Source organism: Sprattus sprattus (genome assembly GCF_963457725.1).
Source record: "Sprattus sprattus genome assembly, chromosome: 6".
Lineage (NCBI taxonomy): Eukaryota > Metazoa > Chordata > Actinopteri > Clupeiformes > Clupeidae > Sprattus > Sprattus sprattus.
The window spans coordinates 11,247,836-11,265,966 of record NC_137925.1 but is presented as its reverse complement, the minus strand read 5'-3'; the positions used below and the strand labels follow the sequence as shown (position 1 = coordinate 11,265,966).

The window sequence follows — 18,131 nt, the reverse complement described above, 5'->3', positions numbered from 1 at the left end:
GTCTTTCCCTTTTCCAACCCACACACACACACACACACACACACACACACACACACACACAGAGAGAACCCTGACACTGGAAAAATTAATTATTCACTAACAGCAAGAATGCAAAACACAGAAACATTGCTAGGCTAAATGGTGAATGTATGTGATAGATTTTGAAAACTAGCCAATAAAGGTGGAGGTGAAAACACATAAACAACAAACACACAAACACACACATACACACACACATACAGTCAGATACTGTGCATACACATGCACCTGGAAAGGAAGGAAATCCTAAAATGCATGCAAGGACCCAATACACACTGCAAAACACACACACATGGTTACAAACATGAAAGGCATGATAGATAGATAGATTAGATAGATAGATAGATAGATAGATAGATAGATAGATAGATAGATAGATAGATAGATAGATAGATAGATAGATAGATAGATAGATAGATAGATAGATAAGATTGAAACAAACTTTTTTATCCACACAAAAACAGACCAAACTAAATAAGTGCTTTTAAGTGAAGCAGGTACATAAAGAGGTGCACAAAGATATCATTATCTGTATCTGTATCTGTTCAACCAAATTATCTGTCTCTGTATCTGTATTGGGGTAGAAGACCTGAAGTGGGTATGGTTTATACTGGAAGTCGCATTGAAAGCAGGACCCTTTACCTGGAGGTTATTGAACTATCAGACATTGAAAACATTTAATATACATATATTAGTTTTGCATTGGAAATATAAACTATTTACAGTAAAGATATCTTGAAAATATCCTTCAGTTGAAATGATTAATCCTAAATTCCGAAGATGTTTATTTACGTTAGTGCAGCTTGGGAAACGATAAGTACTGCACAGATGTAGGGCCCATTCCTAGCTTCACAAATCACTTGTTGTTGTCTGTTTAAATAACCATGATATATTTGGTAGGGTGTTAGTGGACGTCAAAATTCCGTGAAACCCATAGCTGATACATAGCCTACGGCTTTTCATCTTAAACGGATGAAAATTGACTGAGATGGGCGATTCTTAACATTTGTATTTATTTATTTATTTTAATATTTTTACTGTGTTTTGAATTTTTGTTAAATACAGGAAATGAATTGAAGGTAATCCACCTGCCACAGGACTTTATCTCGCTGGCTCCCATTCATGACGCCTCCTCCTCCTAGATGCGAGAGTTTCCCTGAGTTATTGCCGGGAACAGTCAGCTCTCAGCCTTCTGCCTGCTGTGCGTGGGCTCCGTGGAGGCAAAAATGAAACCAGAGCCCTATGTTACACACAGAATGGGCATTTTTATCTTGTGGGGATCCACAATGATACGAATCAATTTAAAGAAACGTTATGGCTGACGCACAGACATGTCAACCATAGAGTTGATGTTTTTATTCCCTGAATAATAACAAGCAACTTCTGGTAGAATAAATATCAGTTTCCATCGCATTATTTGCTCTTTCCGAAACTCACGTATTTGGATTAGGGCACATCCCTAAAAGATTGAAAGATATACAGTCCATACCTATGTCATATACCTATATTTCATTCACTGCATTGCCATTAACTACTTAACTGTAAAACACTTTCGAAGCAGGAGGAAAAGACTTTGGGAGCGACATCAGAGTTACCATGGTTACCATGGAAACGTCACCATTTTGTGCTGTACGTGGAGCCTAGAGGGCTGTTGTTGCTTAGCACCGTGTGCCTGCAGTGGCATCTTACGTTCAGCGCCTAGTCTCGCCATTCTCCATCTTAAATCATTTATACACTGCCTGCCAGTGCCTCTCTCCCTCTCTCTATTTCTCTCTCCTCTCTCTTTCCTTCTCCTTCTCTCCATCTGTCTCTATAATGCTGTTGTGTCTGCTGCTGCAGTACATAATGGGAGAAATATGCTGTGGGACCTTTTCTCTCTCCTGTTCCTTTTCTGGACTATCGTCTTAGCTCTATATTGCATTTCTATTATAACTCTATTTATTCTATTACACTGACAAAAGTGATGCTGTGTGGAAATATTCAAAAAGCACAGTTACACACACACAGCCCCCCTCAGTAGCCCATCCCTAGTTTCCTTAGTCCACAACCACAATTAGCTCTCTACTATCCTCCCATATAGATCTCTCTCTCTCTCTCTCTTTCTTTTCCTCTCTCCTGATGCATATCTACTGATCCTGACAAAACTCAGGGCACAGGCACAAGTCAGACAGACAAGACTTCATTGCATAAACAGACAAGACTCCATTGCACAGGAAGCCTGTTTGTGATGGTGGCGGTGAGGTGAGCAGGACATGACAGGGAGGAGGGTGCCATTGAAAAGTGCTCTTTCAGGCAGCTCCTTGCTATTTATAGCCGGGCAGGATGGAAGGAAAGAATATGGGAGAGAGAGAGAGAGAGAGAGCCTGAGTGAGAGACGTGACTGGAATGGGGGTGGGGATGGGGGGTCTTTTGGCTGACTGTGAGTCGTGAGGGCGAAAGGGGGGAGACGCAACTCTCTGACTCTGAAAGTCTGCTAGTTGCAGATGTAACAGTCACAGAAAATGGCACAGTCACCTGGAACACATGTTCTCATATGCACAGACACACACACACACACACACACACACACACACACACACACACACTACACATACAGACACATGTTCACACACACACCCTCCACTGATAACTATATGACGGCATATGGTGTAAACAGTATTGAAAGACATTTGCAAACATAGATTACAGATCCTAACAGTGCAACTGTGAGAATCAGTGGCTGGTATAGTGTCATGTAATAATTAATGTTCCGCATGATACTCTGAAGAAATGAAGTCGGACGCATAAAGGCCACTTGAGGTATTCACAGACAGTTGCTGTCTTGTGAGGCGAAAAAAGACAGAAAAGAAACTAAATTATTTAGATTCTACAGATTGAATATAGATAACCGTCTCTACGTAGGACACAAACACACACACACACACACACACACACACACACACTCACACACACACACAAACACCAAGTACTCATGACTATAATCACTCTTCCTCCGTTCCCTTTTGTCTCCCTCTGGTGTTGGAACTGTGGCTGAGCCTCCTGCTTCCCCTCCTCTCCTCTCACTCTTCAGCTTTTTCTGCCTCTATTTGGAACTAGAGTAACCATTACACAATGGTCCTATTTGAAAAGCCCATAGCATCAGTTAAAGACCTCTCTGTCCACACAAGTACCTGAGTTTCTTAGCGTGCCATTATCCCAGTTTCACAAATGGCCTGCCGACTCCACTCACTTTGCTCCATGTAAGTACTGTATACTCGCAGGTTTGAGTGTCTTTGTTGTGAAACATCATATGCCAGTTGTGTAGTGTGGTCACATAAAAAGAGCATACTAAAATGCATCATGCCACTGTGGCCTCCTACAGAATGCTCAGCAGACCGCAGCCATTTCATTAAGGATGTGGAGTACACTTAGAGGCGCACACAACAGTGGCACACAAAAACACTCAAACACAAACACATGTGTGTGCCAAACCACCCCCTCCCCTTCCGCTCTCTCACACACACACACACACATACACACACACACACACATACACACACACACACACATATGCATGCGTGGCAACCTCATGCATGCACACACATACACACTGCTATAAGATTTCATAAGGTGGTCAATGGAGCTATTCTTAGCAAGCATATGTATAGGGTTACATTCCATTTACAGTAGAGAGAGGGTCTGCATGCTGCAGTGAAGAGAGGCAGGATCACTGTCCTGATGATTGGTGCGTTCAATACTCAGGGAAAGAGGAAGCGAGGATACTTGAAGCTGTTCAGAGCTCCATTTCCCACAGATATTCATCTGCATTACTATAGAAATGCTCTTCATATATATATGATGATGGACATATTTGCTTTAGGAAATCGTTACAAATGTTCACTCACTTTATTAAATTCTTAGATAGGATGCCTCAGCATGTGTCTCTTTCAGATGGCTGCTGTATTAAGTAAATGTTATTGACATAGACACTGGTCTCTGGACAATCCGAGACATTGACATGGTTTTAGATGTTTGTCTCCAACTGCCTGTCCAAAACCACTAATCTCTTTAAGTGGAAGGTACATTAAGAACAGTGTATCTGTTGTGAGGCACTTTAAAAAAAAAAAAAAGACAATTTGCGTATGCCTTGTAAAAACAACAGGGCAATTTTTCAGGTCCAAAAAAGATCTAATCAATAGTCTTATATCTGATACCTTGAACAGTCTGCACAGGGTAAATCACCTTAACTGGAAATACTGAATAGGTAAAAACTGAGTCCCTCATATGGGAATCACTTGCAGACTGGTCCACTGAAAGGGCATCTTAAAGGGATGACAACCAGGGTCAGGCTCCCTTTAAGACAGTGTCTTGGCTTGCATCTACGACCAAACATCTACAAAGCAAACATCCACTCTGAACACTATGACTGTTAGAGACTCTTTTAGTCAGTCTGTTTTGACCATTCTGGTGCCACATGAAATACCCCGGGGGGCAGTAGAAGACAGCAGGGTGCTTTGGTTGTGCATTTCTGTGAGCATAAGATTGACATGTGATGTGATGGGGGAAAGCAGCAGCCGACTTATGACAATAGGCAGAGCGAAAGAAGGAAAGAATTCCCCTTTCTTCGAGCTGAATGGTAAGAATCAGATTACATGTGAAACTAATGTGACATGGCCAAACAGTAGTCAACCAATGAATGAAATGCGAGTTGGAAGTCTATGCAAGCGGAAGCCTAAGCTTCTATCCCAGGTACAGTAAAACACAACAGCAGCAGCCCCAGGAAGAGACTCCAAGGCCATGTGGACATAAGATAAGGAAAGCCTCGATATTTAGCATATAGCAAAACCAGACTTCCACCAGGAATCCACCAACACGGCTTGGGGCCCACCCTCTTTTGGGGTTCCTTTAACATATCTTTCATAAAATCCAGAACACTAAATGGCAATCACCATTTTCCAGAAATGTCCAGCCGCTCGTATTACCAAGCATTCATGACTAAACCGCTTTAATATGGCACCTGCATGTGGTGGCAGCACTGCATGTGTTACTAGTGAAAAACCATCTGCTCTGTGGGTCTGTGGTGTGAACAGGGAGATAGGGGTCAGACATACAGCAGCTACCCACACCAATACAGGCTGGAGTGGAAATGCAGGAAAAGCTCATCTCCATTCTATGTATGATTCTATTGATTTCAATGCTTTTTCATCAGCGCGCTTCTGCACACGCTGTATGGAAATGGTCAGGATCACTTAGACTGTGCTGATTTGCCAGCTTTAAAACGTCATGGCAGTGGACAAAGACTATTGAATGAATTTTGCTGAATGCATTAGGGTACTGTGTAAACACTACCAGTAACAGTAAAATGTAAAACATTCAAAAACAGATAATGGCAATCCCTCTAAATCCTTCAATCCCTTTAGTTCTTCCTATAGACTTCCTCGTAGGCTACATTGTGCAAACCATTACTCACTGAAGTTCTCTAGAGGAAAGTATTGTACACATGACAGTGACACACAACCACATAATTACATGCCTCCCTATCCATCACACTCAGAAAACAGGTTGCTTGAGCACTGGCATGTAGGGCCACTCTGTCTAAAAACATGCTTAAAGGATAGTCTCACAGTTCTCCCATAACAACCAGAAGAATAACCTTCTCTAATGTCAAATGGTTCTTGTGCCCTTTAAAACGGTAGCGCGGAATACGTGAGAGGGGAGGGACCAGGCGCAGTCTGTCCCTTATTCTCCTGAAGCCCTTGGAAAAAGGGAAATGGCTGCGTTCCCTGTGTCCCCCTCCCCAACCCCAACCCACACGTATATGCCCCCCCCCCCCCCCCCCCCCACACACACACTTCGTTTTGAATTTCGTGTGACGCTGAGCCCAAACGGCACATGCTGACATCAGCAATCGCCAGTACAGCGCCGCCACGCCGCTTCCCAGCATCATCTCCATGCCCTCATGTCACACATGCACATGCACCCATAAGAATCAGTTTAAGAGCAATGTCGTCACTTAGATGATAATAAGAATAATACTGATACTAATAATAGTAAAAAAACAATACTCCTGAAAAAAATGTTTGCAGTATGATTTGTATGCTTTAACCTGTTCTGGGGAACATACATGTATATCCTAGTCTTCACAATAACTGACTGCCATGATCAAATTAATCGAGAAGAAAATGGTGAACAGCTGTAGCCTAATCATTGTTCTCTAATGCTTGCTATGTTACAGTGGAAGACACCTAGGCTGCATGTATTTGGGCATACACCAAATGTACCTTCACTCCAGGTGACAGATTTGGAACGTTGAGGACTTTAAAAGGATATGGCCATTCGGTGATCTTTTTGGCGTATTTTCTCACAAAGTTGTCCTCACTGAAGATGAACAGGGAACGGTTGACAGTTAAGCAGTTCTGTCGAACCGGTATCGGATTGTACAGGGCCATAGTTCTGGCTCGCTGGGCCATGGACTGCTTGTACACCCTTTGGCCCGGCGGGCCACCTTGTCTACTGCCGCCGCGACCGGGGCCCCCTGGGCCGGGTCCTCCACCATACCTGGACGGTACCTCGTTTTCAAACCGCGCCATTCTATCGAGACCAAAGGCCAGTCTTTACGAAGCAGCAGAGAAGAAGGCGAATATTCAACGCGACCACACCACATTACATCCCATCTGCTTTAAGACTTCCTACGTGCATAACTGTATTGTACTCTCACGGGGTCATATTAGAGACGGTTGGTCTGAGAGCACAAGCCCATTAAAAGAGCCTCGATGATTGTATTTATGGGTAAGTGGAGGTGTGAAAAAATTGCGTGGAAGGAAAAAAACGTGAGGTTTCGGTTGAATGGCTGATGCTCTTGCTGCCCACCTCCAAATACCAAGCGCTTGTCCTTCACTCGGTGCTTAAGTCAGTTATCAAGAACAACATATTCCGATTAAGAATTAGTGCATTAGCGGGAATGGTTTAATGATCTCCAGAGATTCCATCTTCACAGAGTCCTAAATGTTTCATTTTGCGTTTGCCTGGTCATACATCGCTGAGGCTTTCATTGGCATTTCATATGATTACTCTTATGAACACAGCAGTGCTACCATACTGGCTGAGTAAAAAAATAACTGAATTTGAATTGATATTGTTCGTTAGATTTAGCATATCTTTCCATTTAAGTGTAATGACTGCAGCAACTGATGTTATTGATATTAAAAGGAGAAGGGGAATTATTATTTATTTATTTTTGTATCATCCGCAATGTTTGGTACAGTGTGGATACTACCTTCCGCCACCTTTCGCAAGCTTTCCTCTCACATTCATACGACCGAGCTTCTCGAGTGACAATTTCATGTGACATTTGTTAAAACGTGTTCACACTGGTCGTTATTCCTTCTCTCAAGAATTATCTTCATTCTCTAAAGAATTATCATCATAAAATGTTTGTAAATGCACTGCACCGGTAATTATCTTTTTTTCATAAATCAGACGGCATCCTTTTCGCCACAGCCATCATCTGCACTCCTGTGCTGGTAAAGCAATCCATGCTAGGTAAAATCCAACGGAGGTACATACGGACATGGAAAGTAGCATCATCAATCCTCAGAGTATGACAACGAAGACAGCTCCTGTTTTTGGTGGTCTCCCGCGTTCTCCGCCACCAAACTGTGGACAGTCGCTGAACCTGCGCACCTCATCCTCCTCCGCCTCGAGGACTCATCCCGCTTGACTGTTAGGGGGGGAAAATAAGACCTGCGTCCAGTCCTTCTCTCTCCTTTCGTTGCTTCGCTTTCCCTGGGTCTCGTTACTCTCTGTCCAGCGCCCCAGGGGAAAGAAAGAGGTGGCTGATGTGGAAGAGGAGGCGGGATGGTGTGCTATGGGGGCTTTCGCGTGGAGGATCTGTCTACGAATCAAAATTGGGGGGCAGGGGCGTCAGGGTCCGGTCAGCTGGCAGGTTGAGGTATAATGAGCAACTGATCAATTTAATGCAGCTAGAGCGCCTTCCCCAAAATCTCTGGCCAACACTTGCAGCACATGACGCACGAAGTGCCTTGCATTGATTCGCTTATCCACTCCTGCCGTCTAACTCCAGAGCATAAGCGTTTCAACGTCCTCTGCTACAGTTAGCCTATTCTGTCACCTCCGATAGCCAACCACCGTCATCAGATGTTTTCCCCTCCCCTTCCATGGTACAATATTTTTAAATGTGCTTAAAATAAGGCAATGATTCCAACACGCTGTCTGTATAAAGATGATTGCAACTGAGTCGAGAGAGGAGTTGGGGTGGGGTTCATTAAGTGTCCGGCGATTACTGACATATCATCGTCAGGTGTAACATAATGTTTTTTGCACCAAACTGTCTTTCCTTGCGTGCGTGCTGCAAGGCAGCTGTGCACGCGCGAGCGCGGAAGCGCATCTCGGTGGAATCAAAGCAGAGCGCAAGGGTATGCGTCCCTAAACAGGGGCGACTGGCTATTCTTAGCAGCCGATATTTGTCAATGAATAACTGGAAGACTTTCACATGGGGAGAACCGCCGCACATCTCCGCATTTTACTGCTCCTGAAGGTGCTCAGGACTGATGTTTGCCTCCCTCTTATCCCTTGTCCACATTCAACAGCGGTTATTGCACTGTTTGCTCACGTCCGCAATTACAGGGAAAGTAAACCGATTCCCCTTAGACGGGTAACCCCATTTTAATGTGTGAAACGCTATTTAATGCTGATCGCGTCGTGGACATCTAACTTAATACTTTTTTGAGTAACTTCAAAAACGAAATCATCGAAAAAAATAATATCAGCGATATTTGGTTACAAAAGCAACACAGTTCCAATTCTAAATGTCGTACATATAGCTGACTTGATTCTGTGATGATACAGTCAATTACTTACAGTTACCCTTGTGGTTTGAGATAGCCTAATCTCTTCCAAATGAATAAGCCCAAAGTGAAAATGTCAACAATAAATGTGTCTTTTTAATGTACTGAGATACAGAGTAAGTTGACGTTGAGGTTGACTGCTAAATAGTGGTCCGTTTACAGTCTGGGTCTACCGCATGCAATGCATTTAGCGTAAGGCAGCGAGGGCTGGAGGAGCAGAGCTCGTAGATATACCGGATTTCTGCGCCCTGGGTGACAGAGCGCATCGCACATCCTACAAATGCACTTCGTTTAGAGTTTGTGGAGTGCATTGGAATGGATCAAATTTAATGACACGTACTCGTACGATTTTTTCCAAGAACTACCGGAGAATCAACTTTTTCAGAGTACGTTCTAAGAAAAGGACAAAATCCCTTCACTGCACGGTGTCTATGGAGAGTATGCAAGGAACTGTCCATGGTGCTGAAACCAGTCTAATAACTAGCCATACGTTTTTGGGTTGTCAACAATCGTCTCTTCATTTCGTGGTATCTGAAAGAACAATAAAGTATTGTATGGGCATGGGGCCCTCCATTAAAAATATACAGAATATCTTGAAATTAGATATATATGCAGCATGTGTGCACAATGCTTGTTTGTTGCTCTTTCTTATAAGATGTGTTGGTATACTGAGTGTGTGTGTGCGCTTGAGTGTATTTGTGCGTTGTGCATTTGTGTAAGCACCCTGTGGGTGGGTGTGTGTGTGTGTGTGTGTGTGTGTGTGTCTGCCGGGGTTTGATGATCTGTGAAATTACCTATTGCCCGTCAGAATAAGGCAACCTGGAGAAGAGCAACAGATTCAAGTCTCACAAAATGCCCTTAATTCATTGCTGGATTTAAAACACAAAGGGTCTGTGGGCTACAGCTAATCAAAGGGCCCCCTCATAATGTAACATCTTCAGCCTATCTAGGAAACATTTCGCATTTTGCAACCACAATGAAATGACAATCGCACCCTAAACAAAATGCAACACACACAAACACCTATGCACTTTGTGGTATAGCAGTATTAACTCCATGGTCCTCCATTGCTACTCAGCTAAACAAATTCTGAGCAGCTGGATAAAATGATGCTTATTAATACACCTACTAATGCCATTTTCCAAGTTTTTTGTTCCATTAAACTAGCTAGATAACTAGACAGACTTTTGGTGCTATGCTAACTAGCTAGTGGATGTAGGTTGGTTATAGTCAGTAATATACATATACAATGTAAAATTAATACAGAAATGATCCAAAGTTACTTTCTTGCCAACTAACAGGCAGCTAGCTACATTCTTGGCAAAACAACTACATGTCAGTTTGAAAAGATAGAAGAGTAATCGATTATAGTGTACTTCACTGTCAAGTAGGACCGTCCAAGCCTGCAGGACCTGGGGCTTACTGTAAAGGCACAGTCCACAATTCTGGTGAAAACTTGTTGATATTTAACCTTAATAGCTAATCAAATGAAACCCCTCCCTTCTGTGCTCCTGAAGCAACATATTATTTGTCTGGAATTGTTTTATGGCTCGGTCCGAGCCACTGTGTTTGTTTACATACCAGGACTGTCTACAGACAGCACTGTTTTTTTGAGTCCACCCACAGAACAGACAGCCAGAGGATTGTGAGGAGACATTTTCTGAATCTCACAAAAAGTGTATAGATTAGAATAACGGATCTGGCCTTTAAACCCTGACAACCCCATTGTTAATCTGGCTTTGATATAAACCACAAACCAACACACTGCAATTCCACTACATCAGAAGCAGCAGGGTGCTCTGCAGGCAACTGCAATCATGATATGGTGTGAAGGTTCATTCTGTCTATGTGTGTGTGTGTGTGTCTGTGTGTGTGTGTGTCTGTGTATGTGTGTGTCTGTGTATGTGTGTGTGTGTGTGTGTGTGTGTGTGTGTGTGTGTGTGTGTGTGTCTGTGTATGTGTGTGTGTGTGTGTGTGTGTGTGTTACTACATACACAAGTGTGAACTGTATCAGGTGAAAGGGTTATTTTGTTGTAAGCTACCACACAAAACCAAGGTGAAGCAGTCATTGTTTGCACAACAAGCTCCCATGACATTACAAGCATCATGTGGGAGACAGAGGAAGATCTCTTCTCAAACTCTCAGTTACGAGACCAACAAAGGGAATGAAAGCATTTTTGAGTCAAGGTGAGGGCAGCTGAAAATAGGCCCATGGTCTGATAATAACCCATATATACACAGTACATACTGCATGGTAAATCCAGGCAGTAACTGTGGAGGAATATGAACATATTACATATATAAACATTATGTACAGTATATTACATGTTCATGCATACATACGTACATATATGTATATATGTATGTATGTATGTATGTATGTATGTATGTATGTATGTATGTATGTATGTATGTATGTATGTATGTTAGGGGTGTGTTCAAAATATCGATACGGGGATACATCGTCGCGGGCCTCTTTACGATGCGTGTATCGATACGGAGGCGTCAGTATCGATACTTCACGTGCAACAAAAAAAAAAAAAAAAAAAAAAAAAATTTTTTTTTTTTTTTTTTTTTTTTTGTCTGTTTCTTTGTACAGCGTCTACTTGGTTCATGTGCCTGCCTGCATACTTTGCCCATCATCCAGTTGATGGTATAATTTGAAAGCAGAGTTTCTGTAGAATCCACATGAGGTGACAAATATGTTATGATGTACTGTAAAGGAGTTACAGGCAATTTTTTTTTGTTATAAGCCTAAAATATCGGGATACGTATCGTATACGTACGTATCGCATGTATCGCGATACATATCGTATCGCGACCCCTGTATCGGGATGCGTATCGTATCGCGAGGTGGTTGGCGATACCCACCCCTAATGTATGTATGTATGTATGTATATATGTAGAGGTGTAGGATCACACTTTTACCACAAGCTTCACTCCAAGGTTCCGCTCTCTACTCTGGACATGGAGTGACAGCGTTGTCACACAGCTGGGGATCACAAGAGAACCGCCCCAGGAGAGCAGACCCCTTCTCTCTCAACCACAGCGAGGGCTTGTGCTCATTAAAGCTCCCCGCTCTAATCTGACTCAGCAGCCGCCGCAGCAGCAGCAGTAGCAGTAGCAACAGCACATAGCAGCAGCACATAGCAAGCAGAGCAGACACAGCTTAAACAGAGGCAGACCGCCTGATGTGTCGTTCGCCTGCTGTCACCGAGTCAGACTAAGAGCTGTGGATAAGGAGAGTTAAAACGCATTCGCTCTGTAGAGTGCTTTACTTCAGTCTTTCTTCTCTTTCTTCTCTCCCTAACGCACATGAACTTATGCTCTTACTCGCTCTCTATCTCGCTTTCTGTCTCCTGAGCTACACAACAAATATTCCTTAAAGATATGTGGACTTAACCATTTACATTTCCTACATTGCTCCACCATGATGCTAGAGACCTTGGTAGCAAATACAGTGATTTTAAATGTATTTCTGTACATTATTAAATATATGTGTATGAGTGCACTTGCATGTGGATATGCAAGTATGTGCATAATATGTGTGTATTTCCCTCCCCCTCCCCTTTCCGCACATATGTGAGAGTATAAAGCTTAGACAAGTGTGAGGGTAAAAAGAATTCAAAGACTAAGACTGTGCAACCATGTCCTGTCTACCAGTAGCTGTGTATCTCAATGATTCATAAGGCTGAATTATTCATTAACCCCAAGCTCATAGGGCTGCCAACTCTGCGCCCGACTTAACCTTTTTGTGCCAGGGTTAACCCCTGCATAGCCCAGACCTAAGTCATAGGTATGTATGCGCCATGTGTGTGTGTGTGTGTGTGTGTGTGTACTATATATGTATGCATAATTTGTATAACAAACATTACTGAAGGACCCGATTCAACACAACAACAGAGGGAACCTAAACATTTGTTATAAATCAGGTTAAAGCAACAGCCATTGCCTTCCATTTATATTTAAATTACTTTTTATTCCTATTTCCCGTTCAACTGAAAAAAACTATGATACAATTGTTTATCTGAACACTTTTTGTGGCTTCTGTGAACTAAGTTGCTGTGAATAATTTCACATGATATACATATACACATGCACATACAGTAAAATCACGTGAAGCCACATTTTAGAGCTATTCAGTTCAACAACTGAGACCAACATTTACCTTTTCAATTTAAATATAGAATTGGTTAGTGTGTTAAAATTATTGGTGTTTATGTCAGTTGGAGCGGTTGACTATGTGCTATAGCACCGCTTAAGACAAACTATGAGTATGAGAATGAGTTAACCCATACCTTCAAAGGACTACCAGCCCTTTAACCCTTAAATTGAGATAGAGTGAGGATTAAGATGCAAAGCACATCTCACAACTGACTGTTTATAAGGCACTCATCCCTAAGAGCTGTTGTGATATTAATTGCAGGTTGTGGAATGCTATCAATCCTGCTAGATTATTTAACAACAGTTCCCCTTTTGTAATTCTACAAATAATGTTAATGTCAGAAGTAGTCAGGCTAGAACCACTGTTTGACCTCCATTATGACATATGTTTCTTAGCTTAGGGCTTTTATAAAACAATTGACCTGTACTAGAAGACATCGATATGATCACTGAGTGATACTCAGCCCAACCAGAGGGATGTAATACTGTCTGCTTTTTCAAAATGGAAGCAAAAAGTGTTGTCTGTTCTCTCTTTTGAAATCTTGTTTTGGGACATATGTTTAAAAGAAGCTGATGACTGAAACTGATAATGTGCCAGTTTGAAAGGATGTGTGTCTCAGCCAGTGTGGAGATTATTTTTAACTTGAAGTTGTAATTGGCTATAAATCTCTCTCTTTCCCTCCCTCTCCCTCACACAAACATACCCACACACATACCCACACCCACACCCACACACACACACACACACAATTTCTTTTTTTTATCAACTGCTTTTTTAAAACATCAATTTCAACATCACTGTAGTCACTAATTTAAGGTGGTGGATTGTACTGAAGATATACATCTAAGAATGCATTACAATCAATAAGGTGAATCATGGCCACTTGGACAGTGCTCTAAGCTGGTGGTCTGCTAACGATTTTCCTGTGTTGATGACTCCTAAAGCTGTCAGTCACGGTGTCCATTGAGAGAATGTGGACGACTGTGATCTGATGAATAGGATGCTGTGCTATAATTTATGAACAATTCTGTGACCTTAATGGCTCCAAGGTCACCAATACGTTGCAATGATATGGCAAGAAGACATAGGGGTTTTACATGAAACCGATATTAATGTTGTTCAATCACAAACACAATATTTGTGTCTCTTTGGCATGTGAAAATAGGTCATGGAGACTAAAAATGAATGATGACCTTGACAAAACAATATAATTTATAGAACAGTGGCAGTGCCATAAGCAACATAACCGTGTAGCAGCTTTTGGCTTCATCTTTGCCTTGTGTTATTATTGCCCTGTTTTACAAGCTGATGTATGATAAGCATATCTTCATAAACAAAGGCCTTAATTCCTTGGTGGCCAAATTCATGCTCAAACAAGAGGCGTTTTACATCAATACAACCACTACTTCCTGTTTGATGTTTTTTTTTACAATGCAGTAAGAACACAAGAACATATAGCAAAGCAAAGCCTCTCTTCCCCTCTCTGCCCAGGAACTGAATGATGTCAGTTAATTATGATACTTGAAACGCTGTGTTCTACATAGAGGTAGTGCAAACTGTTGTATTCTCCTTGCTTCAAGTTTCATTGATAAAAGTAAATGTAGGGAATTCTCAGTGGAACACCTGATTCAGCTTCTATTTGTCAGATACAAGAGATACCTCCAACTTAAAATGCAGCTCATTTGCAGGGGTAATGGCTGCCTTCTCCAACTACTGTGCAGTGACACCTAGTGGTTCAAACAGGAGCCAGTATAGTCTCCTGGAATAAAGGCACAAGAAAGTTGGTCTTATTTTGCTCAAAGGTATTTTCATTTTTAAGTGAAAAACAAAAGCTTTGTGTTTACATGGAAAGAGGGGGGATATGCTTTTTAGGTCAAACAAATTAATCCTCAATACAATAGGAAGGCACATCATGTGATTCAATTATCTGTGGTTTCTGAAATGTGAGTCCAGCATGAGGAAGTAGATGGACACAGGGGACAGATATCATGTGACACCGTTCTTCATTTTGCCTGGGTCAGTTTCACAATAGCGATTACATTCATGAACATCAATATATTGACTGAAGGAATAGGCACACTGCTAACATTTGAAAGGGTTAAAGGATTTCAGAGGAAGAATTTCCGTCTGTCCTTATTTGGCTAACTGCTGACTGCCATAGACATCCCTCTTTCCTTGCTCCCTTGGTATGATAAGCACCCCCACTCCGCAATAGAAAACATGGCCACACACCACCTTGTGGCACACATGTGGGACGTTTCCAGCCTGATTTTCTTTTTTTGCTGGCAGATACAGCTGTATGTGAACCGATGTGAGTCTATTGTGGTGAATTATTTATAGGTCAGAGTACCTTTTCCTGAAACCCTAGCAGCCAGAATCGTTTGCTGAGGAGCAATGAGAGAATATGAGCCTATCTGTATTTTCCATTCTGATTCTATCACCTATGAAGTCTGCAGATTATTCACAAGGAAGAGATACAATAAATGACTGCTCTATCTACTGTAACTGCTGTTACAACCACAGTAGCAAATTTAAAACATATATAGCATTTGTGAAGTTTAAGTTTTCTTTAACCCTTATTAAAGAACACATCAAAAGTTGTTTTGTCACAATCTTATTGATGTTCTGGTCTTGGTTCCTCCTCATAAAAATGCACAAGGAAAGTAATTTGTCAAGACACAAATGTGTTTACAGTCTCCTTCACAATTATTGGCACCCCTGGGAAAGATGAGTAAAAAGGGTTATAAGAAATTCACTTTATGATGAATGAGCTTAATCTAACACTGAAATTAGGAATATTCAATCTTTAATTGAAACAAATGTATTCTCAGACGTGTGTGGACCTTAAAGTAACAGTATACAACAATTATACATCAGGATTAAGGTTAGGATAAGCAGTTTTACCTTAAAATAACAGCTTGAAAAAAATTGGGGCGCTACAATTACCTTTAATATGGAGAATCGCCTCCGTGCCATTGCCATACCAGGGTCCATAGGTATATACGTAACTGCTAAATGTAAGATTGCCTGACACCGCCTGGCTTTCTACTGTCTGCCGAACTAGTAAGTAGCTTTTTTGCCGTCTTGCTTTGTCTTGTGTTGCACTTGCTTGATGTTTGGCTGTGTTAGGACAGTTGTTGAGTAACTAGTTTGTCATAATGTCAAAGTCAGCACATTTCAAGAGATTTTGTTAGTTTTAGCCGCTAGCATATCGTTAGCGAATAGCAATTTATCAGGAATGCTTCTTTAAAGTCAGGTCAGGGAATGGCTATACAAAATAAATAAAATAGCTATAGGGCATCAATTAAAAAGTTCAAATCAAATGGAACTGTTACAAACTTTCTTGGAAGAAGACCCACGTTTATTTTGCCCCAATGAACAGTGAGGAGGATGGCAAGAAACAGACCCCGCATGATCACTGTAGAGTTACAGAGTTACAGAAAAAGGTGCATCTTGGGGTCACCAAGTCTCCAAAACTACCATCAGATGCTACCTACTGTACATGCCAACAGATTTAGAAGGCATGCCAGAAAAAGCCACTCCTGCAATGTAACCACAAATGTAAGTGCTTGGAGTTAGCTAAACGCTAAACACTTTGCCAAACTCCTTGACTGGATCGTGTTCTATGGTCAGATGAAATTGAGCTTTTTGGTAACAAGCACTTAAGGTGGGGTTTGCGTAAAAAGAAAGATAACTATTCTACTAAGAACCTGATCCCCACTGTTAAGTATGGTGGAGATGCTCTGATGTTGGGGGGTGTTTTTCCTCCTAAGGCCCTGGGAACCTTGTTAGGGTACATGGTATCAAGGACTTCATGAAATACCAGGACAAGGACAATCAAAGTTTGCCTGCCTCCGCCCGGAAACTAAAACTGGTTCATCACTGAATCTTCCAGTAGGACAAAGATCCAAAACGAATGTGCAGATCAACACAAAAATGGCGTACTGAACAAATAATCAAGCTTCTGCCATGGCCATCTCAGTCCCCTGATCTAGTCCTCATAGAAAAGCTATGTGATGAGCTAAAGAAGAGAATGTGCACAAGAGGACCTGGGAACCTCGACGATCTGGAGAGATTCTGTAATGAGGAATGGTCTTAAATTCTCTGCTCTGTATTCTCCAACCTTATAAGATGGTATAGAAGAAGACTCTGTGCTGTTTTATTGGCAAAGGGAGGTTGTACAAATACAGGGGTGCCAATAAGAGTGGTAGTTTTGTAAAAAATATAATTTCTTGATGAGTTTTTCTTTATTTCAGCAATTCACTTGATTTAAGGTTTTCATTTTTTTCATTATTTCTGTGTGAGACTTAACTAAATTAGCAAAGCTCATCTTTAGCAGGGGTGCCAATACTTGTGGAGGGGACTGTGGTGAGATGGAAAATAAGCAAGAATCTTCTGAAAGAGGATGAGGTATGTTACTATTTAACCATTTAATGTTTCACGTGTAGTGATGCCACCGTTACAGTTTTCCCCTCAAAGCCCAATGAATCATCTCAACTTCCGGAGGAAAAAAAACACATCGGTTGATCATGGTTAAGAATTCACTGTAAGCGAGAGGTACGGTTGGCATTGTCAGCCACTGCTGTTCTCTCCACAGCGTGTGCCTCTGAGGCTAATCCCTAGTGCCATGCAGTTCTGCTGACTGCTCCGCAGCGCAGCAAAGCTAAGCCACTGCCTGAAAATCTGACATGGGTTGCTGTTGAATACACACCGCAGCTACAAACAACACTTGTGTGTACTGGGTACTGACAGTTAGAGGGGAATTACAGTCATTAAAGTCAGTTTGGCTAATTGATAAGGAGAGCCTGCTATTTAGGCTGAGTGTGTGGGCGTGTGTGTGTTTTTGTGTGTGGTGTCTGTGAATAGAGCAGCCTTGAGTATTTTGTGGGACTGGCCCACAATGATTGTTAATTCTACTGCATATACATAAACCTCCCACAAAAGAGGATGTGCCCGTCTTAACAGAGAGGGAGACAGGGAGTCTGTCTGGCTTCAGAGGAAATTGCATACATTGTAGATATTTAAATATGTCAATAACTATATCACTATATACTGTCCCCTACATGATCATATCCAAAGTA

General features: G+C 41.8%; 1 protein-coding gene across 1 annotated transcript in view; it reads right to left on the bottom strand.

Moving 5' to 3' along the window:
• Nucleotides 1-6,608, bottom strand: part of LOC308367150 (voltage-dependent P/Q-type calcium channel subunit alpha-1A-like) — a gene marked incomplete at both ends in the record, with an annotated part of 69,137 nt that extends 62,529 nt beyond the window's left edge. The window contains one exon of the mRNA XM_080840964.1: nucleotides 6,336-6,608. Within this exon, the coding sequence (XP_080697090.1) occupies nucleotides 6,336-6,608 (273 nt within the window). The remainder of the gene's footprint in view (nucleotides 1-6,335) is intronic.
• Nucleotides 6,609-18,131: the final 11,523 nt, after the last annotated feature.